Source organism: Tinamus guttatus, unplaced genomic scaffold, assembly GCF_059628265.1.
Source record: "Tinamus guttatus ecotype Peru unplaced genomic scaffold, ASM5962826v1 Tinamus_guttatus_pri_ptg000023l, whole genome shotgun sequence".
In the NCBI taxonomy this organism is placed as follows: Eukaryota; Metazoa; Chordata; class Aves; order Tinamiformes; family Tinamidae; genus Tinamus; species Tinamus guttatus.
In genome coordinates this window covers 2,301,265-2,323,842 of record NW_028288557.1, presented here as the reverse complement: position 1 = coordinate 2,323,842, position 22,578 = coordinate 2,301,265, and the positions used below count along the sequence as shown (strand labels likewise).

The 22,578-nt window shown below is 43.6% G+C and overlaps 2 protein-coding genes across 4 annotated transcripts in view; one reads left to right on the top strand and one right to left on the bottom strand.

Annotated features, from left to right (window-relative positions):
* The window catches only part of MICU1 (mitochondrial calcium uptake 1), a 65,680-nt gene extending 52,235 nt beyond the window's left edge, over positions 1-13,445 (bottom strand). For both annotated transcript variants that reach the window (XM_088525325.1, XM_088525320.1), the window contains exons 1-2: positions 13,335-13,445; positions 1,924-2,087 (exon numbers count right to left, since the gene is read on the bottom strand). In XM_088525325.1, coding sequence (XP_088381451.1) covers positions 1,924-2,084 — 161 coding nt within the window. In that variant the 5' untranslated portion in view covers positions 2,085-2,087; positions 13,335-13,445. The remainder of the gene's footprint in view (positions 1-1,923; positions 2,088-13,334) is intronic.
* A 1,138-nt stretch (positions 13,446-14,583) lies between these two features.
* Positions 14,584-22,578, top strand: part of MCU (mitochondrial calcium uniporter) — a 52,281-nt gene continuing 44,286 nt past the window's right edge. For both annotated transcript variants that reach the window (XM_088525359.1, XM_088525350.1), the window contains exon 1: positions 14,584-14,707. In XM_088525359.1, coding sequence (XP_088381485.1) covers positions 14,591-14,707 — 117 coding nt within the window. In that variant the 5' untranslated portion in view covers positions 14,584-14,590. The remainder of the gene's footprint in view (positions 14,708-22,578) is intronic.

The following is a 22,578-nucleotide window of genomic DNA, read 5'->3' as shown; positions in this document are numbered from 1 at the left end:
ATGTAGTACATACAGTTCCTTATTTAGAGGGCAACGAAGGGCCTCAGCTTCAGTAAGAGATCACACAAGGTCAAGGAGATTATCAGCAGCCACACATTGTTCCTGAGCATCACCCACGACCAAAGGGGAGGGAACTTTTTGTATCGTCAAGAGAGATACCTAAGCAACACAGAACCCCTCAGGAGACTAAATGTGCAGCACAGCAAGGCTTCATGTAACAACAAAAGCACATTTGCTTAAGAAATTGAAGGAAGACAAGCACTGTATGGCATCTGTACAGTAACTGCACTCATAGGCCTCTTTATATAAAGATCTTCCTAAAGAACCTGGCTCCCATTTAAAAAACCAAAATCACTGACTCCAGAGTAAATACAGGCATTAAGTGGATGCATTTTCTGCGACACAGGGCTTTTTTTTGATCCCCAAATCCTTGCCAGATGTGTTATATAGTCATTTACCTTTTCTAACTAATTCAGTATATGCAGCGCTGCTTGCTGCAAAATGACTGAATAACCCAGGATGTCATTGCAAATATTCAGCATTCACCTGGGCTTCTTTTAAACTCCCCTAATCACCTAGTTTATATGAAAAGTGAAAGAAAACTTGCAGTTCCTCATCCCTCATTTAGCTAAACACTGCACTAGAGGGCTTTTTTGAAAATCTGTTCAGAGCTTCTACAAGTGCCAACAGGAAGTATTTTCTGCACCACGCATCAGTTTTGTTCCTCCTCTAACAGCTGCAAGTCAAGCAGTTGAATGAATATCATAAGCCTAAATGTACTTTTTTTCCCCTTCCTACAGTTAGGTACATGGCAGATAACTTCACAGCTAATATAAGGGACACCTCCAAGGCTTTGCAATCCTACTTAGCATTAAAAGACTGTGCAAGATTGCTCAAATCAGTCTCTGCAGATTGATTAGAGCTCAGGAGATCACAGATACCCCACAGCAAAGGTACTGCTTATCTCCTTGACTTGATTTTATCTGTACTCTCAGCTGAGCAAGGTCAAACCTGGTGACAACAGTGAGGAGCCTCTAAGGACCAGCCAAGTACTGCCAAAAGAGGAGCCAAGAAGAGTTTCCCTTCCTGCGCTATTGACATAGCACTCAGCATCCCATTAGCAGCTCTCCCGTGCAGGAAGCATCTTCCTTCTGATGAAATCAACCTTCTGATAAAGCTAACAACTAAGTCTGGCTATTTTTAAAAGCTCAGGTGAATCTTCTGCAAGAGGGAGAGCTTAACCCGGGTGTCTTTGGGAGGGCTTTGCCAAGGAGATTATGTTCTACTGACTTGACCATCCTGTAGCCACACAGCAGGTTAGCAGTGAACAAATGAGAAACCCTAAGTCTGCTCACAGAATTCACCTGGTCTCTGGGGAGGAGGCGGATGTGAAGTGAGCCAGCAAGAAGCCACCTCCAAAATATCAGGAAGGAAACAAAACATGTTTTCCAGAGATGTCTTCACCTACAGACACTCTGTAATTGCAGCCCTGGGCTCCAGCACTGCTGCTGGTGCCGTGTAGCTCTCCTGTTTCAAGGCAAGTGAAAGGATCCCTTGATTTATTACAAACAGGGCACAGCCCCAGAGTTCAGCAAGGGTTTAAGGCAAACACAAATACAGCCTTTCCCCTCACAGCTATGGAAAGGAGCTTTGTGACTCATGAAAAGGTATGCTCATATAGACTCTGGGTCTAAAATACATATAGATAAATCTTGCCTGCAGCAGTCTTACCACTGAAAGGTAGCTTGCCCCTACAGCTCTTGAGCCCTGAGCCTTCCTGCACCTCTCTGACTACAAGAAGGTCCTTGGGAAGATTCAGCAGCTATTCCTGCACCTGGCAGCTGATCCTCAACGTAATCACAGGTACTTTCTGAAGCACCAAAGCAGCATGAGGTCTTGGGCAAGAAATAAGAGCAACATTACCTCTGCCACAGGAACCTAGCGCTCGCCGTCACTGCCGTTGTCCCCAGGAAAGCTGCCACCACGAGCCTCCGCCTGGCCCCGGGGTGACGCGTTGTCCCATGGTAGCGCCGGGAGACGGCGGACAGCCCTGCTGCAATGGGAAGGAGGCGGAGGCGCAGCATCCTGTCAAGTAATAATAAAACGTGTCATTAAAGTAGCACAGAACACAAATAGCTGCCACAGTTGTTAGTTATTTGCTCCAAAATAAGAATGCAACAGGTCTAGTAGCTAATAAATTGCAATTATTACATAGCAGCACCCACACAGTTAACACATCCTTGCTATGTGGCTCATTTCCTCCTAGACCTCTTTTTTTTTTTTTTTTTCCTGTTCATACCTTTCCTCAAAATGCTTTATTAGGCAAAAATATTTGCATGGGGCCTAAAACACACAAGCAGATCTTACAAGATCTTAAAAGTTATTTTTCAAGAGGAAAAGTGGATCTTAGAAGGGTAATTAAACCAAATATGATGCAAAGCTAAAATACTCATTCAGTCCCTTTAAATTTCCCTAGGAAAAAAAATTCTCAAAACTTAGCTAGCCTGAAAGAAAAGCATTTATAGCCAGTTTCAAGTAGCAGGCAAGTTTTAGGAGATCCAAACTTTTAAAAAACAGTCCATACGCTGTTACACAGACAACAGTACAGAGACAAATAGGATACCAAAGCTACAAATCTAAACATTATTACAGTGGAGAGATTCTTACTGCTAAAGTATCACCTGGGAACACATGCAAGCTACAGAAGAAAGTCATTTTGATAGCTCAGAAAATTGAAGGTTAAGGAGTAAATCTAGCCTTTAAGAGGAAAGAAGCACTGCTTCTTTTACTGAAAATGGTTGTATTCTTCAAGAGCTGCAAATTCAATCTTCTGATCAACACTCTCAGGGTCAACTTGTGCATAACAGAGCATGCAGAAGCATAACAATTTCTGAGCAAAAAAAACAGCAAAAAAGAAGAAAATTCCTGTACTTAAAAAGGGGAAGCAGAGAACAGTTGCCTTCTGTTCCTTCTTTTCTATGGATTCTTGCTGCTCTATTCAACTGTTCCCCCATCCAGTGAATAAACGGCCAGAGGAGACCAAGAATAAATTATACTTATTGGCTTCTATTGCTTTTGCAACAAAAGATGCCACCACACACCTTTAATTAACCATTAATGCCCAATAACTAGAATCTTGGGACCATTTTGCACATTTATTGCTGGATTATCCCTCTTACACTGTAAGAGGTTCAATATAAGTGTACTTTTCCACCAATTAAACAACATATAGCTCAGGATACTACAGCATTAACTGGCAACATGAATGTTTTATATATTTATATGTGTGTATATATATATATATAACATTTATAATATAAATTAAGTTTAAAATGGATGCAGCTTTAAAGGAGATCTTAGCATCTTTGAATACAATTGCTTAGAAATCAGCAATGCAGGATTCAGTCATCTCCCAGGTCAGCAAGTGGTGGCTCAAAATACAGTTTATTCCAACATCCTCTGCTCAGCTCTTTTATTACCCGAATTCATGGCAACCTAGCATAGTATCCTCCACTTCTCCCAGCTATTGAATTTGAATAGCACTGATTTGATATTCATTTGCACACATATCAAAAGCTAACTCTGCATTACCATTTTGTTTATTCCTTTAAAAACAAATAGGCTTAAAATTAAAGTTTTAAATGACACACAGCCAGCCGACACTGTCAATTTTCCAACCTTCTCCCGCTTAGAAGAATAGATTTTCATATGAAAAATAGCTCTTTTTCACATTTAAATTTTGTCTCCATACAACGCAAACCTGTTATTCCCATTTCTCCTCTAGGGAGGAATTTGTTGCATATGCAAAGAAAATTTGCAAGTGTTATTTTCAGCGAGACACTAATGTGGCCTTTTATTTGAGTTTCCCTTCCACACTGCAGCTTTCCATGGGTAGGATGGAATGGATACAGAGAGCATTGCCACTATTATTTAATCAGTCAAAATAGAAAATAAAATGAACCCTACAGCAATTGTTCTGGAGCCCAGAAAGACTTTATAACATTTCATATTGCTGGCTATAGTGCTGCATAAACATACTGAGCCCAAAGAAACAATATATTAGCTGGTTTTTGTCCAAATTTGTCCCCATTCCTGATGATGCCGTAATATTCACCCAAATCACGCTGCAGTGTTCACTTGGGAGCAAGCACTCAAGCTGAGAGCAGGCAGCTCACATAATAAATGCTAAAATAAAGAGTATGCTTATATCAGAACACCAAATCACCACTTTGGAAGCTAAATTTTCCACATTTTCCATCTGCAATTTTACCAACTCTCACGATCTTCGTTCCCCCATCAGAAGTGCCACAATAACTTGGTTATGTTTAGTTAAAAGCCTCAGACATTTAAGTCAAGATCACTTGAGAAAGTTGGTGTTCATTTTATAGAGATTAAAATGGAGCATCTTCCACTGGGACAACAAAAAACCTAACATCAACTGCAGTAAGAAAAAGAATAAAACCAGGGTAAGGTATAAAGCTGCCAAGAAGTAATGTGTTTAGAGCCTACAGTACAAAACAGCCTCACTATTTCCGTATGATTTAATGCATTAAGTGATTTGTTGGATAGATGCAACAAAGTAACTTGGAGAAAAATATTAACTGAAAATAAGGACCAAATAAAATAGTTATGATCTTCTAATGAGACCTGCTCAATAGATTACTGCTGCAAGAAATATATAGATCACATTTTTACCAAGAGATAAGTCAGTGTTATCCTAAAGCCTTGCTAAGCAGCAGGTTGAATTAATAACCTTGAACAACAGAAGCGCATGTTTTTCTCAAAGGAATGACATATATGCAATTATTTGTGCCACAACACTAGACCTTTTTCTAGCAGAAAACTACAGATTTGAGGATTTTAAGGCAAAGTTTTGTTATAATCCATTAACCACGAGCTGCTTACGCAGAGCTCATGGATGGGTAAAAGCAGCAGAGAGGCTGAAACCACCCAGACTTTCGTATTTTGTAACTTTGCATTATAAACATTAGCATCTTTGACAACCAGGAAATCCACAAGCCCAGTAAGGAACTATCACTTTCCATCCAAGGTACAACAGGTATCATTCAAGCTGAAGACACACAAGTCACTTTAGAAAAAGAAGTGCTAGTGATTTCCATAGCTATTCACATTCTTGCTTTATGTATTTTATTCTCCCAAAGATCTGGATCTATTTTCCTCTCTCCAGTAAACTGCTCTGCAACTAAACACAGCTTTTAAACCAATAGTTGAGACTTTTTGCTAGTTAGAAGGTATCCGTTCTTCAGAAGAGCAATATTCCAAGCAACCCTGGGAATTCCACTTTTATGTTCTGAGGCAGTGAGCAATGCTACCTGAGCCTCCTACTCAAATGCAGTATTTGGTACAGGAATTTGGTATGAAAAGGGTACTCAAAGTTGCACTGCTAACTAAATGGAGAAGTTTAAACTTCTGCAATACCCGAGAAATACTTGGCGACAGAGGAACGTGGATCAGAAGAGCAATCTCAGCCAAGCTCCCGGCAATTAATAGCACAATATTTCAGGGTAATGACCTGGAAACAGGATGTGTCTCCTCAAGATGGAGATTGGAAAAAGGAGGATGAAAAATTCTGAGGACAACAAATGATTCTAACAGGAAGAGTCTAGACACTAGGGAGGGGGCATCCCTGTTGTTAGGAGAAGCTTCTCAGTCAACCCTAACATAAACCTGTATCTCAGCGAGACAGTGTGACCCTCTGGGATCTTCCATCCCTCCTCAAGAGCCATAGGCACTGCAGGAAGGCTGCAAACAAGGGCCATAAAGGGAGATTTGTGCCCTGACAAAAGAGCACCAAGAGGGTTTCTAGCTACAGAGACTTCCAGATCTGTTCCTGCCCACCCAGTCCCCAAGAGAGGCCGCAACTTCGAATTTTCAGCCCGCCTGGTGCTGTTTTCCGAGAAGGATTACCCACACTACTTACATTATTAACTTACTAAGGCACATAAATCAGTTTGCAGAATGAAGATGAAATCGGTATCAAAAGCAATTTCTTCCCCAATAGGAGGTTGGGGTAGTATTTGATCACATTAATTTCACCAGAGAGAGGAACTACATTTGTTTTAGAGCACAATTCAAACTGATGGATGGCCTGGGAAGCGTCACTCCATAACACGCTGCCACATCTTTAGCGCAAATCAAAGCCATGGCTTAGCAATTTGTTTTGAAACCGTCACCACAGTATGAGTTCACCTACTGCTAAGAGCTTCAGCTCTCAAAATGAATAATGAAAAAGAAAAGAATTCCCCTTAACCTAACTCCCATGTTTCAGTGTTTTATCCCTGCACTCCCTTCCCTTCCTGCAAAACTTCAGAGTAATTGGCACTCTTCTAATAGGAAGCTTGTATTTATTGCACGGATGCAATCGTGGCACACGGGCTTCAGCAATTCCCTTCCACATTTTGTATTTTGCAAGTCAAAGCTGTATTATTTCCCCTTCAGGATCTACACACCATCTTCTTGGTATTTTTAGTTTCACAATGATACACAGTAAATCCTTAATGTCACCACAACCCTGACAGACTGGGGAGGTTTCCCAGGAAGATTGCAGCCCTGCTAATTTTCTTCCATAATATCCATCTACAGCTTTGTGGCCCCTAAGGCTACTGGTGGAAATAAGGAGGAAGAGATTTTGAAAGACTGATACAGAAAACTAAGCTCATTTGGAGACCAGTATGTAGGAACCTATGGTAAGAATATGCCCTGCCTCACAACAGAAAAGGAAATAGATTTATATTCTACTTTTGGGGGCAGAAACATGTTTTCTAGATTTTATATTTTTCCCAAAAAGATAGTAAGACTGGGAAATCCTGAAGACTGAGAAACACAGTTCTAGATCTCTCCTGAGATGGGAAAAAAAATCCCCTGATGCACTGTTCAAGAACAGGCCTGCATATCCAAGTCTGCCTATGAAACACATGAGGTGTCACATCCCATACAGTGTACAGGAGCAGACAGTGAACCACACCAATGTATGCTCTTACCTCGAGGCCCTGCATTACATCCAGCAATCAATTTTGCTCCCCTTGGAGCTCAGCAGTGCTGCTCCTTATACAACCAGGATGTCGTATTAGCAGCTACTTTTAAGTAGAACGAAGGTTATTAAAATCATGCTATTGTATTTCATTACTTGCATTTAAAATTTCACTCTAACACTGCATTAGAGCATGTTTGGGTATCTTGCAATCACTTTGCCATTAATGGGGCTTATTTAGTACACTGATTTACCAGGGTGATATCCATTAAGATTTCATTATTTATGCCACCCCACCTCTCAGGAGTTGTTTTATTAGGCCAAAAGGATGCATTTAGCACTACAAGACATTTAAAGTAAAATAGCAAAAGGCACAACCAGCTTTGAAGCTGGTTGGGTCAACTACTGCTTTTATGCATAAGCGTTCTTCACCTTAAGTTAATATCTATATCCTTACTATTAACTATATTCAAATTAAGTACAATTTAGTATTCCTAAGTCCTTAAAGTCTTATAAGTTGCTTTATTTTTCCCCCTCCCTTTTACCCATCCCCACCTAAGGGGTTACAGCTTTAAAGTGAATAGTGCTATTAACAGTCACTAATTATTCTGAAACACTAGTTATTACACAGAACACCCACTGCTTCTTACAGAGCTATGCAAGTCACTCACACTAGATTTTACTAACCTGAGAAGACCTCAGCCCTCAGGCTAAAGCAACACTGAACTGAGAAGAGCCACAAACCTCAAGCACATCCGCTGCGAAAGCCCTGGTTACAACCGACAAAACTAAAAACTTCACTGATTTTTAGTGCTAATCATGGAGTGCTTTGCACATACTAGACTTCAATTTAGTTTTAACAAAGCTGATTTAGTAATAACAGGATTATTGATAATGTGCAATTCAGTAGCTAACTTAGTCTTGGTCCTCCATAATATTAGGAGGGGAGCATTTACTCACCGGGGAAAGATTTTTGCCGAGGAGCCTTCAAACATTTACATTTTATTAATGATAAAGACTTTGGTGTTAACTAAAAGGGCAAAATATGCAGAGCCTGGCAAGCCAAAAAACAAAATCAAATCCAACTTGCCTGCTCAATTGCTAGAGGACTCATGAATGGATGCATATACCCACAACCACAGCTTTTGAGAAATGAATGAAAAAGGAAAGTGCAAGTGAACAATACAAAGCAATTCTATGTTAACAGGGCCCTGAAAATAGCACCTTCAACAAGGTTAAAGTACTTGTATGATATTACTTGAAGCATTCAGGTTCCACAACAGTTTAAAAGGACAGGTATTATCTTCACAGAACTGAATGCTACTTCTAAGCAGAGAAAATTACACTAAGCCCCACCAGTGACAAATTCCTCTGCAGCATTTCAATAGGAATCCAGTCTTAGCAAGCAGAATTGTAACAAAATTATCCTAGCCTGCTTTTATGGATAAAGGCCTTGTTTTATGAGCTACTTCCTACTTTTCTAAGGCAAATCTGAAGTTCTCTTTTCTTTAAGCAATTATTCTCAAGTAACCAGGCTATCTGCAGACATCCCTGCAGTAACAGGAGCACAAAGTAAAAGCAAAAAAATTTACATGGATTCAAAGAAGCAAAGCTGTGCCGGAGAGCTGCTGTCACAGGGGCACCAAGCACCTCTGCCCTCCCTCCTTGGGAATATGGTTTCTTTAATAAAGTTATTTACCTCACTTTTCCTGGTTTGTGCCTACAGGAGGTGGTCTAGCAATCTGGATCAAGATGGCAGATATTGGAGGGATAAAAAGCAGAGCACCAATGCAGTCATGCTGGGCACCCTACCAGGGCAGAAAGGAGCCAGCTAGGCTACAAAGAAGTCTCTAAAGTCCTGCAAATGAAGCACTTTTCAAATATGGTAAAGGTAGTAAGAAGAGCTTGCTCTGCTTTTCCATTTGCTTTGCTTTTCATTCACTGTGAAAATTCTTAACTCTTACACCAAATGCAAAGATGTTTTGAAGCTCCTGCTGCACTTTCCCAAGCTAATGGCCAACAGAACAGAGGAGCAAACAGAAAATCCCAGAGCTGCTAAAGCAGATTTACGAGGTGGCTACAGTTTACCTGGCTCCAAGCAAACTGCTGCTAATGACAAACAGGTATTCCTGAATAAAACAGTCTTGGAAGAGAAGACCCAAGGGGCCCAAAAAGAAAACAAGAGAAGTAACAGGCTTCAGATACATCCAACTGAAGAAAAGGGGTGATTTCGTTGCTGAGGTTGGTAGGCACAGAACCACCTGCAATCGTGAGGTGGACCCATTTGTACCTCTTTTCTCCTACTCTAAGAGATTCAGTCACTCTGAGTTAACAAATACCTGGAGCAGCTGTGCACATGGTACCTAATATCATTTAAATCCTTCTATATTCATTGACATGGACCAGCATAAACCTGCTGTCAGTTCTTGCATATTTTCCTTGCATTCGTATCATAGCCAAGGCTGTAGATACAGCTACTCTTGGGGCTTTCAAAGCAACAATGCTCCAAAGCGTGCATCAAACATGAAAAAGCAGATACTAAGTTAAAATAAAGGGCAAAAAATATACATAGTACAGCTACTGCACCTGATTCCAGTCCTGCTGCATATGGACTCCACCTGCAAACTCACACGAGCCAAATAATTAATTTACACCCACTCACAGCTCACCTGTGAACAGGAGAGCTGCAGTACCACTAATCTCCAATCACACTCTGCTTTGTTTTCAACAAGAGTTTGGGCTTGAAAAAAGAAAAACAAAGTGTTTCCCAAAGGGTGGAGAAGGCTAAGAAACCTGTGTGGTGGCAGGGACAGTGTAAGGACGTGACATTGCTGTGGGTGCAAAGCATTTAAGGCTGTATTTTCCTGACTGGCAACATGAGTAAGGGAGTAGTTCACAGCAGGTTTGTTTGGGATAAAAATAAGTCACTGCAGTCACAGGCATGGCCAAAACAGTCCAGAATTTATTGGTCAAGGATTTTCTGATAACATTAAAGAAATTGCAATAAAAGTGTAGGAGTTACTTCACCAAAAAAAAAAATAGGCAGAACTGTTCATTTTTCCCATTTTATAGCATCTTGAATCTCTTTCACTAAGGAGCAAAGGCTTAAGGATGGCATGTGCTTGGATACACAAAGCTTGTTTCAGCTCAGACTACTTTGATTCCTTGTATTTCTTATTGAAAGTGTTATATATATCACCCTAAGGATAAGACCATTTTCTGCATTTACGGTGGAAATGCCAGCTGCAATGCTGAGCCACCTGCAAAGCTTCATCTTCAAAAATCAGTTTTGTTTAAAAAAATACCCCGCCTCCCAAAGGGAAAAAAAAAAAAAAAACAATTAAACCACACACACAGGCCACAATCCTCAGTCTCTGGATGACCCTGGATAACAATTTGGTAACCAAATTATCTCAGACAGTGCAACATCAGCCAAAGTCACATCCACAGAGATGTTTCCTCACCGCCATGATGATCTGGAAGGTCTTTTCTAACCATAATGATTCCGTGAACCCCCAAAAGCCCCAGCAGGGGGTCAGGGAGCATTCAGCATCCGTTAACAGAGAGGTTTTTGTTACAGTACACAAGTGTTTCCAGCACTATTTCATTGAAGGGACTCAGGCAGCTGTGCTAAAACAGCATGTTAGTGTTCCCTCAGGCTGCTGCCAGCAAGGCCCCTGGAAAATTGGCAAGAAGGAAACAAGTATTGCTGTATCCCAGCTCATGCCATTTCCTGAAATGTTATGGCAGTGAACGGAATGGCATCTATCAAGGTTTTTATTATAAACCTGACTTCTACACAAACGTCACTTTGTTTAAGAATGGAGAAAAAAAAAAAAAAAGCATTGCTAGATTCTAGATCTAAACACCACTGAAAACTCCATCATATTGCCTGGAAAATGTAACACTTACAGGGTACCTTTTCAAGCAAGGCTTATTCTCTTTCCATTCAAAAGAATAAATATCAATATTGCTGTAAAAAGATGACGAGCATGCAGTTTCCATCCCTTTCCCAAGCTGAAAAAGGCCAACGTGAAGTGACTGCATCAATACAGACTGCACATATCCCACGACTCTGGGGAAAAAAGGCAGCAGGTATCAAATTGATTTTAGGTTTTGAGAGTGTGGTGCATTTTAAAATCTATGAATATCTAAATGTTGATTAAAAATGCTCTGTGGTATCAACAAGCCAAACTCCACAGTACTTCGCTAATCTGTAACAAGTAAGTACACCTATAACATTTATTTCTAGGCCTTTGGAGATTTGAGAAGACTTTTAAGTCTCACAGTTTGTCCTATTAATCTACCCTAGGAGAATGGGACAAGCTCTCCCCTAAGACCATTATTCAGGATCCCAACTGCATCAGGCTGAATGGCACAACAGGACTCTCCTAAGGAGGGGTTACACTGTGAATCATACGACACCAGAGGAACTTATGAGCCTCCAAGAGACAGAAATTAACGTCATGAGCAAGTCTCATCCCCTGCTTTCCGCCAGAGCATAACACAAACTTCTTTAGGACAGAAAGCGTAACGAGCATCACAAGAGCTTCTGCAGCAAACAGTTCTTTTAGAGAACAGTTTCCATGCATAAACAAAAAACAGAGGTTATATGTGTTTAAAATGCACCACTGAGTACTTTTGTTAGGCTCTTGCTAAAATACCAGAAAATTTAAGAGGAGGCTTTTAAGCCACAGATGGTTGTTATATTTGCTCCCGGGTTACGCTGCTACGTTAAGCAATCATGCCACAAGACGACAGCAAATTCTCTCTTAGCAGCTGTAAAGTTTTGCTCCAAAAATGTAGAAAAGGAGAGAAAAATAAATACACACAGAAAGCCAGGCTACCTCTGTGCAGGGGTAAGAAGCTTTCCCCAGACATTAACACCAAAGAGGACAACTGGGGTTGTATCTACGAGGATGGACACACTCTAAAGGAGTCAGGATGGGTCACATATTACCACCCTCCCTCAGATGTGCCACATTTCCCAAGTAACTTGTTAAATTAGATGCAAATGGGATATTGATAAATCATGATAAAAGCAAGGCCTTTATACTCTCAGCAGTTTATTAACACAGGTTCACACTATAGAGCTTTCCAAAGACAGACTGTACACTAAATGCAGTTTGTCTAATTAATGAAATTCAACTTATTTAACAAAACCCTATTAAGAACAGCTGTTTTCACACCAGCCATAAAATACAGTAACAATCCACATAGCCCCAGCAACATAGAGGGTAGTTACCTCCTCTAACAACAAGAATAAATCAAAACCAAAGTGCAGAAACTAAATACCATCATATTAAATAACATAATGAGACCGGGAGCACCTGCACAAACTTCTTCTCAAGTTAATCCAGAGTCACAACCTTTTACCCAATCTTTCAAAGATGCATTACCAATAATTACTGACACTACAACAGCACCTAAAGGCCTCAGATCATCCAGAAGCCCCAGTAAACAATATTCATTAAGTATCCATCTGCTTTCCTACAACACTGACAATTTTTGTATTGCTGTACCTCACAGAAGCATAATAGTTACATATATACATTACCTGGGACATGGCAGCATCACAAACATTTGCTCTATAGGCAACGCTTGGACCGCGTGGACACAACACAGCTAAAACTCAAGAGCTTTTGCCCACTTTTTGCACATCTATAAAACCAGTTACCAAATAGCAGGAGTTGCCAAGAAGTGGATGGCACAATTCCAACTACAAGAAGCTTTTGCAATGTCAATAAAGGGAGAAAACAAACTAATTTTAGACCTTGCATTGACTTTTGAAGAAAACCTTTACATCAGGGCCCAAGAGTTTTATACATGTGATTTTCAAACAAGAAAAAAAACTAAACAGCATAGAAAACACTTGGCTTCTAATAGTTTCAATTTTAATGCCAACTTGCCCCAAAATGCATAGAGTTACACATATACAAGGCCTGTAGGACCAAAGCGCTGTCAGGAGTCCCTCAGGCCTCATCCTCAAGGCCACTAAGCTAAAACAAAAGAAAACACGAGAGAGAAGAAAAAAAAAAAAAAAAAAAAAAAAAAAAAGACGAGGGGGGTGAGGAGGCGACCAGGCCACGCGCACTGCTCTAGCAAAACTTTATTCGGTGCTGGGACTGCCGAACTCCCCCCTCTGCTCCCACCGCGACAGCCGTTACGGCCCCGCCAACGGTCACCGGACCGCGAGCGCGGCCGTTAACAGCCGTAGGAAGGTGAAACGCGCCCGCGGAGCGGCCCCCACGCCCGTCCCGCCTCCCCGGGCGGCTCCAGCCAAAGGGAGGCCCATAAGCCGCCGCCACGCGGTGCCGGTCCCGGTGCGGCGTGTTTACCTCAGCCCACCGCCGCCGCGCTCCTCCCGGGGCACCGACACGGTCGCGCAGAGCGGCCCCACAGCCGCAGCGCCGCTTCCGCAAGCGGAGGCACGCCGGGATTGTGGCGGACGGAGAGCGGGGCGGGGCCTCGTCGGAGGGGCGGGGCCTCGTCGGAGGGGCGGGGCGTGCCGCCCAAGAGACCCATGGCCGCAGCTGCGACCGTGAGGCCTCGTTATGGGGTCCGAGGAGACTGTACGTAGGGTTTAAGGTAAGAGCCTGAGGGGACTGTACCTATATTAGGCCGTGGGGGCAGTATATAGGACGTAAGGTATCTATAGAGGATATAAGGCACCATCCTATAAGAGTTGAGAGATCTGTGCCTATAAATAGGGCCTGTGAGACCACTATAAAGGGCATGAGGTACCAATGTATAGTGTTTGAGGGGCCTGTACCTGTAAATAATGCCTGGAAGCCCAGTATTCACAACATAAGGTACCAGTATACAGGGCCTGAGGGGCCTGTAGCTATTAACAGGGCGTGAAAAGAAAATGAACACAAGACATAAGATACCAATATATAAGTCCTCTGGGATCTGTACATATGTCTAGGGCCTGAAACATCAGTATACAAAGTCTAGGGTATCTACGTATAGAGTCTGAGGGCCTGATGTACCTACATGGAAGGCTGGGAGGGGCATCTATATGGGATCTAAGGTGCCTATCTGTAGTTCTGTATATCTGTGGCTTGAGGTGCCTCTACACCAACTCATAGGGCACTGAGGAGAGCCGGTACCCAGCGTGTCTCCGTCCATCCCGTCCCGTTTTCCCGTATTTTTACACTCTCCCGTAGGACACCCCCATCATCCCTCCCCCAGTGCCCCCCATCTCCCTCATTCCTTCCCTGCCCGTTCTCGGCTCCGCCCCTCGCGGTGCTGGCCACGCCCCCTCCGCGCTGGTCGCGCCCCCAGCGCCTGGCCGTGGAGATTCCCTGCCCTCCAGCCCGATCGTGACCCCGCCCACCGCCCGTAGAGGGGGGAAGGCGACGGCCAATCGCCTCTCCGCACAGGGGCGCCGCGCGCCTCTGATTGGCGGCCGCGGCGTCGCTTGACAAGCCCCGGGCCGGGCAGCGCAGCGCGCCCATTGGCCGGCGCCTCCCACACGCCCCGCCCCGCCGCCTCCGGCCCCCCCCCCCCCCCCCCCCCCCCGCCCGGGCGGCAGCAGCAGCCGCCGCCGCCGCAGCGCGATCGTGGCCGTGCGCGCGGGGCGGCCCGAGCGGCGCGATGGCGGCCACGGCGGGCAGGGCGCTGCCGCTCCTCCTGCGCCGCGCCGCGCTCCCCGCCGCCGCCGGCCGCTTCCCGGCGCTGGGGCGGCGCCGCCAGCCGCAGCGACACCGGCCGGTGAGTGAGGCGGCAGCTGTGCCCTTCAGGCGGCGGCTTCTGAGGCGAGGAGGGGAGGTGGGGGGCTGGGGGGGCGCGACCGTTGGGCGACAGTGACCGTTGAGGGGGGCGCGACCGTTGGGCGGCAGCGACCGTTGGGCGGGTGCGGCCGTTGCGCGGGCGCGGCCGTTGGCGCCGCGTGAGGCCCCGGCGGCGGCGAGGGGAGCTCCGAGCCGAGCGCCCCCGGCCCGGCCGCCTCCCCCTCCTCCTGCTCAGGGAAGTTGCGGCGCGGGCGAGGCGGCGCCCTCGGCCGGGGTCCCCGGCGGCGCAGGCCGCTTGCGGGGGCCCCCGGCGCGCAGCAGCTGCGCGTTATTCTTAGCGCCGCCGTCACGGCTGCGGGCGAAACTTGAGCGCAGCCCTGCCCGCCGCTTCGCTTTACTGCCGCTTCCCGAGAAATAACGCTACCCCGCCTCCCCAGAAACAGCGCGCGCGCTTAAAAACTTCCTCGCCCCGAATCCTAACCCCGATATCGGCGTTGCCGGCACCGGGGCGGGGGGGGAAGCGGCGGGGGAAGCCCCGGTGGCTCCGCGGCGCGACCGGCAGGTGGCGCCGCCGCGGGGGGTGCGCGGCGCGGCGCGAAGGAGGAAGGGGGCGATGCCCTCAGTTCCCTTCTGCCCCTCTCATTTCTGTCATTTCTGCTTTTTTACCTTATTCCCCCCCCCCCTTTTTTTTTTTTTGGTGGAGAAGTAGCGTGTTCATCGGCTCCGGTGCAGCTAAGCGTGGCTTAGCTGGGCCCCTTTGGCAGGGAATCCTCTAAAACGTTGAAATTTAGAGCTTAGAAAATCCACTAAATATACAGCTAGGTTTTTCTTTGTAAGCTAAAGTAGCGGTGACTAACCTTGCAATATTCTGCTTGCTACAATCCCTTATATATCTATATCTGTTATATATAAGCTATATATATTTTAAAAAGAGTCCATAGTTGAAGCTGTGGACCTGTCGCTTACTTGTTTTACTGAAGCAACTAACTGTGAAGCTACATAAAACCACAAAAATCGTGTTTTGATTTGGTCATGAAGCAGGCATCTGAGCTCATCTGGGAAAGCTACGTAGCAGTGGATCCCTATGTCCTGTTGAAAGAGCAGCTAAGCACTTGTATGTGTTTTGTGCCTTCAGAGCGTGGGTGGTTTCTCTATCTGTATCAATTAAAGTGTTTCTGCAACCAAGGAGTTTGTGCCAATATCGAGTGTCTTGATGTATCAGTCCAATATTTGTCCAGTGGTCACTCAAATGCAGCATTGAATTAAAGCTTAGTAAATACCAGCCCAATAACGCAGCCAGTGGTACCTGAATCCTGCTCAGGTATTCTAGTATGCAACAGCTTTTTCACCTTGTTTCAGCTTTCATAATTATCATTATGTTATCTTTTTAACCAGCCTGGCCTTGAAAGCAATAAATTATTTATCTAAATTTAAGTTGACCTTTGGGATTAATTTAACAAGAGATTCAATCCGATCCTGCTAATCAGGCTATGTAGAAGCAAGCATACAAGAACTGAAAGATTAAAAACAGCTGTGGAAAAATATTTCAAGTGTCTTCTGTTCATCTGGGCTGCTCTTCCAAGCTGAAAAGACATTGCTGAAACATAGGCACACTCAGAGCCCTGAAGCCATCCCGCCCGAGCTGTCTCTTTTGGGTGGGTTGAATTGATTTTTGGCAAGCTGGCAGCTAGCAATCTGTGCTGTTGGTTTCAGGGACTTTCAAACTTTGTCCGTGAGTCAGTTCAAATAGTTTGTAATCACCCTGCGTTGTTTGTGGTGATGTTGTGATCTGAGAGATGATAACTATGGTTGCTACGTAGTTAACACTCATTAGTTGCCTCATGGTGAGGGCTCAGTGGATGCAGTGGGCAAGTGAAAGCTTCCTGAGAGCGTTTTGGTACCTAGTGTCATAACTATTGCTTTGGAATATATCTATAATAAGCCCATTTGTCTCCACAGAGAAAACATGAGTTACCCTTTCTGGTGCGCTTGAGAAACCATGAGGAGCAGGCGGAGAGAGTGGAGACCTGAGAATGTCAGAGACTGAGGAAAATATAAAACTCCAAGGAGAAATTAGAGGAAGCAGGAACTCCTCAGAATGAGTAGTTGCAAAGAGAAAGGGAATCGTCCGACAGGATGGGAAGTAATGGCCTTCCTGGGCAAGACGCTGGCTTTCCTGCTAACAGGAGGAGCAGTGAAGCACTGAAATAATTCCTGAAAAGCCACTGAATTCACCCGGTTGGAGGTGGACGGGTCAGACTAGCATGGACCAGGCATGGCCAACGTGCAGTTCAGCCTGCTCTGTAGTGGGTTTGAGCCAGATTTCTGAGTGAGTGACTATGTTAGAGAATAGGTACAAAAAAGTTGTGTGATATAGATATAATTAATGTAGTGATTATATTAGGTATTATCTTTGCAGTATTGATTTTAATACAGTGAATTCTACTCAATGACTTCTCAAGATGGCTGGTTTCTTGCTGGGATCATAAACGGACTTCCTTGAAATGGGATGCAAATGCTGGGTGAGCTCCTTTAAGAGGGATATAAAATGCTGTAAAAGCCTGGCCCAATTGACCTGATTACTGTTAAAGGTAGTATTTAACAGAGAAACTTCCTAGAGAGAGAGATAGCTGGCAAACCACAAAGCTAGGCCAGAGGGTTTGAAATGTTACAGGGTGGATGGCTACAGTTTTGGAGCAGAGAACAGGAGAATCATTTATTGGGTGGAATTAGGATAGTACTTGTGTTTGTTTTTAAATTGCTGTTGTATACATTTCATCTTTGGGAGGGAGCTGTGGAGATTTGGTGCCTAGCTGGGATGCCACATGTGAAGACTGGAGATGAAAGAGGCAGCTAGGTTAGTTGATCCAACAGTAACAACAACAGGAGTGGAATGGGGATGGAGCCAACTGCTTAATGGATTAGGTGGAGTTTTTTAGTCTAGTTGTGTTTGCTGGATTAACAGCTAGGGGTAATCAGAGCAGCTGTAAATTGGGATAGTGTCTATTAATTAAAGCCTCCGTTCTGCGATAATTTTTGGTGCCTAAAACAAAGCTTGTTGCTCCTTTTCTGCTAAACAGCTTGCCCTCAGGGAAGGGAGGAAAGTAAGTTGTTGAAGTTGATGTTCCAAAGAGGAAATTTCCGTATGAATCGTATGAAGCAAGGCAAGCCTCTTGCTTCAAGACTCTTCTAATTTACCCGTAGACAAGTTTTAATAGGTATCAGAGGCAAAGTGGGGATTTGTATTTCTCTCCTAGAGAAGGACCAACGTTACTGATGCTGAACGGTCTGAGCGTGGCAGGATTTTGGTGCACGTAGTCCTGTTTGAAAAATGCCTTGGAAAGTCAATGTTAGAGAGCCTCTTTCTTCTGACTAAGTCTCTGGGGATAAAAGAAATCTTAGGAAGATGCAGTGAAGCTTTCATTTGTTTGGTATGGGTATTGATTTGTATTCATGTGGATATTTGAATATTTATTCAAAGGTGTTCTCCTTGTTGTGTCCAAAACTGCTGTAGCATCAACTTTTTTTTTTTTTTTTTTTTTTTAAAAGAAGAAGAAAAGCAAAAAAAAAGTTGTTGGCTGAGTGATGTTGTCATAGTTTTCCCTTTTTGGCACCTGTAACCACCTCAAGGCCCTTCTGCCACAGGCAACCTTGCATTGCTGCACTGTTGCTTGTCTTCTGGAACAAATTATTAAACACTGAAAGGTTAAGGCTCACAATAAAACTCACATGTTGACAGGGACTGACTGCCAGGAAAGTAAGATTTGGAGGAATATCTTGGTGTTTTTGCTTAAGATGGAAACTGAAAGACTGCTTTAATTAAGTGAACTTTCTTTTCTTGATCTTGTATACTGCTGATGATAACTTTCCAATGAATGATTAAGATGCTGAAGTTCTAGTGGCTGCCCAGTGTATTGAGGGAGCTTAAAGAGAATTAAACTCCCTGCGTCTTTGGCTGCACTTATTTGTCTGACTTCAGATGTCTCCTATAGGCAGATGCAAATTAATATGGTAAATCTGTCTTTATGAAAGATACCTCCAGACTTTGACTGTTTTGTGTTGATTATCTCTGCCGGTATCTTGTGAATTTTCTCAGCACCGGATGGATGACGTACTCATTTTGATAGGAGCAGGGGTGTGCAGTGCCCTAGAACAAGAAGAGATGCATCTTGTACTGCTTCACATGGGGATGTGGCCTGCACTCAAATGTAAATACTTGTTTGGCAGAACTTCTGTGAATGCGGAGAATATTCTCGCATATATAAAGCTCTCGGAGCCAAATCCACTTGCACTGCAGTAAAGTCTCATCTCGTGGGTTTTCTTCCCTCTGCAGTATGCTGGCCTCACATGGCTTCTTTTATATGAATTCTGCTTGAAGTAGCTAAACCCTTTCCTTGTTTCATTTACAGATTTTGCTTGGATTTGTAGTTCAAATATGCCCAGAATTCAAGATGTGATTTAACTATGAAGACAGGTCTCTCCACCCAAGCGAAACTCCCTTTTCTCCTGTTCCTTTCCTCCCTTCCCACATTCATACATTTATTTGCTGCCCTGCCGACTTCTCACTCACCTCACCCTGGCGAAGAGTGGCTAAAATGTATTTTTTTCGTAGCTGTCATTGTCCCTTTCTCACTTAAAAGTTGCCTAAATCTCCTAAAATACAAGGCAAAACAAAGTTTCTAGCCTCGTTCCAGATTTACTGTCAAAGACTACAGCTGAGGACTTTGAATGGCTTGGAGATAAAGAAAAGTTTTTCAACATATGAAGTCAAAAGCTTTGTTGTGTTCAGCTTTTCTGTTAAGTTGCTTATTTGTTTCCTAAAGCTGGTTTTAGACTTGATCTGGAAGGTTAGACATTTGATGAGATGAGGCCACATCCGGTCTTGAAACCAAACGTAGCGTTAATCTGACCTGGACTCGCAAGTCGTTTGTTTGCCCTTGTATAAAAGGGCCTTCCCATGGCAACAATGTGTAGTTTAAATGATTTTCCTGTTTGCAGGTGCTCACTACCTCAGAGATGAAGAAATCTTCCCCAGGCAGAGGATTTGTTGAGTAGTTTCTCTAAGACAAATGTTTTCCCTCTGAACGTGGTCAGTAGGGAGGTTAGGGGTTTGCTGTTAGGTTTGGTTGATGCAAATTAGCTGTTTATCAGTGTTCTCAGTTATAGTCTATTGCACTGTACTTTTAGGTGATGGGGGGTTGGATTTGGGTAGTTTTGTTTGTTGAGTATATTTTGCTACTTGCTTTTTGAGGGCAAATTAGTGTGATCTAGCTTTAAGGATTGATTTATCCCTGAGTAGCTAATGGTGAAAGGAAAATGACTTGTTCTTTCTTTTTCTATTAAAGCTTTGGCAAAGGGTTTTCTTCTTATTTATATCTCATTTGGTCATCCAAATGGCATGTCATTTAAATGAAGATGAAAATATGCAGTGCTTGAAAGTGACAGGGGATTCTTTTTCGGTATGGCTAGTTGATGGGATATCACTTATGTCCCATGTAAAATATGAAGCATGGCCACTCTGTTTTTCTGCATTTTTGGCAGCTTTTAAGGAATTAAGAGATATAGAACAACTCGGATAAGTAGGAGAGGAAAAGCTGTGGAGAACAAGCTTATTTCAGTGGATTACTTAGGTTGGCTCTGCAGGAGGAAGGGACTGCTGTGCAATGAGGTAACTGTCAAATCTCTAAAACTGCTTAGTGCAGTAATTGAAACTTGGATGTCATTGGGGTGGATAACTTTTAAAGAATCCGCTTGTCGACGGCCTTTGCTCCTTTGTGAACCAGCTGTTGAGTTGTGGCAGATGCTGCGGGGTGGCCTAAATTCAGTGCATCTCCAGGGCTGCTTTTAGAGCACTTGCTATGAGCTTTTAATTTGCCTGCGTGAGAAGGGTGCCACAGTCCACAAATAGATCTCCTCCCTGAACAGTACTTAAAGGGTTCCTGGGATCGTGGGATCCCAGGAATCCTCTTGGGATCATGATTTTCCATCGGGAACAGAGGCATACCTGGCAAATCATAGGAACGTGGCTAGCAATGACTTGGCAGGCTGACTTGCGCGCTCGGCTTTGTTTGGGCCGGTAGCAGCCTGTGGCAAACAAACTTTGCCCTGCTAGGCTAGCAGGCTGTTTCCTTCATCCCTAGTAGTTATAAAAACTGGTAACTCATAAAAGTGGGTGGCACAGTCTCACCTTCTGTCTTGAAGCCACCTGAGAATAAAAGAATTTACTCTGAGGTTGTAGCCCAAGGAGCTGTATAGAGCTGCAGGAAATACTCTGTAATATGTATTGCCATTCTGAGAGAATTTTTGTTTGGAATAATGCTATGGTAACAGCTTCAGTTGCTTTTATCATATAAGCCATGAGATATGTGCCTGCTTAGCTTCTCCATTTGCTTTTTTGCTGAAGCTTACATAGACTTTAAGTGGCGTGGGGTTGTAGAAATGGAGCAGGAGAAATCGAGTTCCAGATAAAAATGTAAAGCTAATTATTACAAATACACTCAAAGCAGTATACATGGAAACTCAAAGCAGTGTGTATTGCTCCATATGCATGCAAGGGCTGTGGACCTTGAAGTGCTCTTCAACCAGGTGCCTGTCCCTGTACAGCATGTGAATATGGAGTGATCTGAGAGCACCTTTGCAACTGGATTTCACTTGAGTTAGTTGAAATGCATGAGCTGGGAAGAGGAATCAAAAGGAAATCCACAGCTGGTAGGGAAACTTTCTGATCAGTTCTTGAGTGAAATGATCATAGGGTCAGTGGCTGGCAAAAAGTGTCCTTTTCCTCCAGATTCTGAACCAATTCCAACCAATCCTCCAATTTCCTAGGCCAATTGCTGGAGAAAAATCTCCCATGTTCTCTCTGCATCAGCACATTACCCTGAAAAACCAGCAGGATAGGCAAATTTTCCATTGTTTCATTACGAAAAGTATTTCCTTAAGCTGTGCAGTGAGTGTATGTGGATGATCTCATGTCATTTATGATTGTTCCTTCCTAAAAGAGGAGCCTGGAACTTGCAGTTTTGTGGGGTTGCTAAGGAAAAATATGTTGCCCTAAATATAGTAATGTAAATGTTTTGCTTTTCCATTTGAGATTTGGGTGTTTCAGAAGAAGCTAAAACTGAATGGTTTTACGAACCATTCAGCTAGAATCTGACATATTCCTTGTAAATTCTTCGGTTCTGTCGATGATTCATAAAAGATAAAGTTCCAATTAGCAGGAGGTACTCCCTTGGCATAGGAGTTTGTTCCTTATCAGCTGGAACCTGTCATAGGTGGTATCTGCTGAACCATTATTGTTTATTCCATGCCAACTTCTGTTCTCTTTCTGTGGATTCCCTCTTCCTTGCATGTGCCTGTCAGCTGTTTATGGGCTGCGCAGACCCTTAGTTAAAAGGACTTCATTAATTTAGAGGGTTCCCACACAAAGCATGATCTAGGAAGCACTTCGCGGTGGAAATAATACACCAGTTCTACCTGGAAGTAAAATTGAGGTTTCGATAAGAGCTTCCTCGAGTTTTTGAAACTTAAATATTTAAAACAGAAGCTCATACGGAGCACAGGATGTACTTAGAGTGGCTAATCTTAGCCTCTATCTTTACGAGCAGTTAAGTCTTGCATCCTTGTGAAAGGCTGTATCTTTGTGGCTGATCAACACTTATGTTGTAATGAAACCCTGACAGCAAGTGAATAACTTTCAGAATAACTATGTAGATAGTTTTTCTGCAGAGGTTTGCTTTGTTGGGACCATTTCTCTAATCCTTTTCCTCACATCTTGGCCCTGCCAATGTTTGAAATCAGAAAACGACTAGAGATAATTGTGCTAAACCTTAATTTTCTTTGGCTACAGAGCCA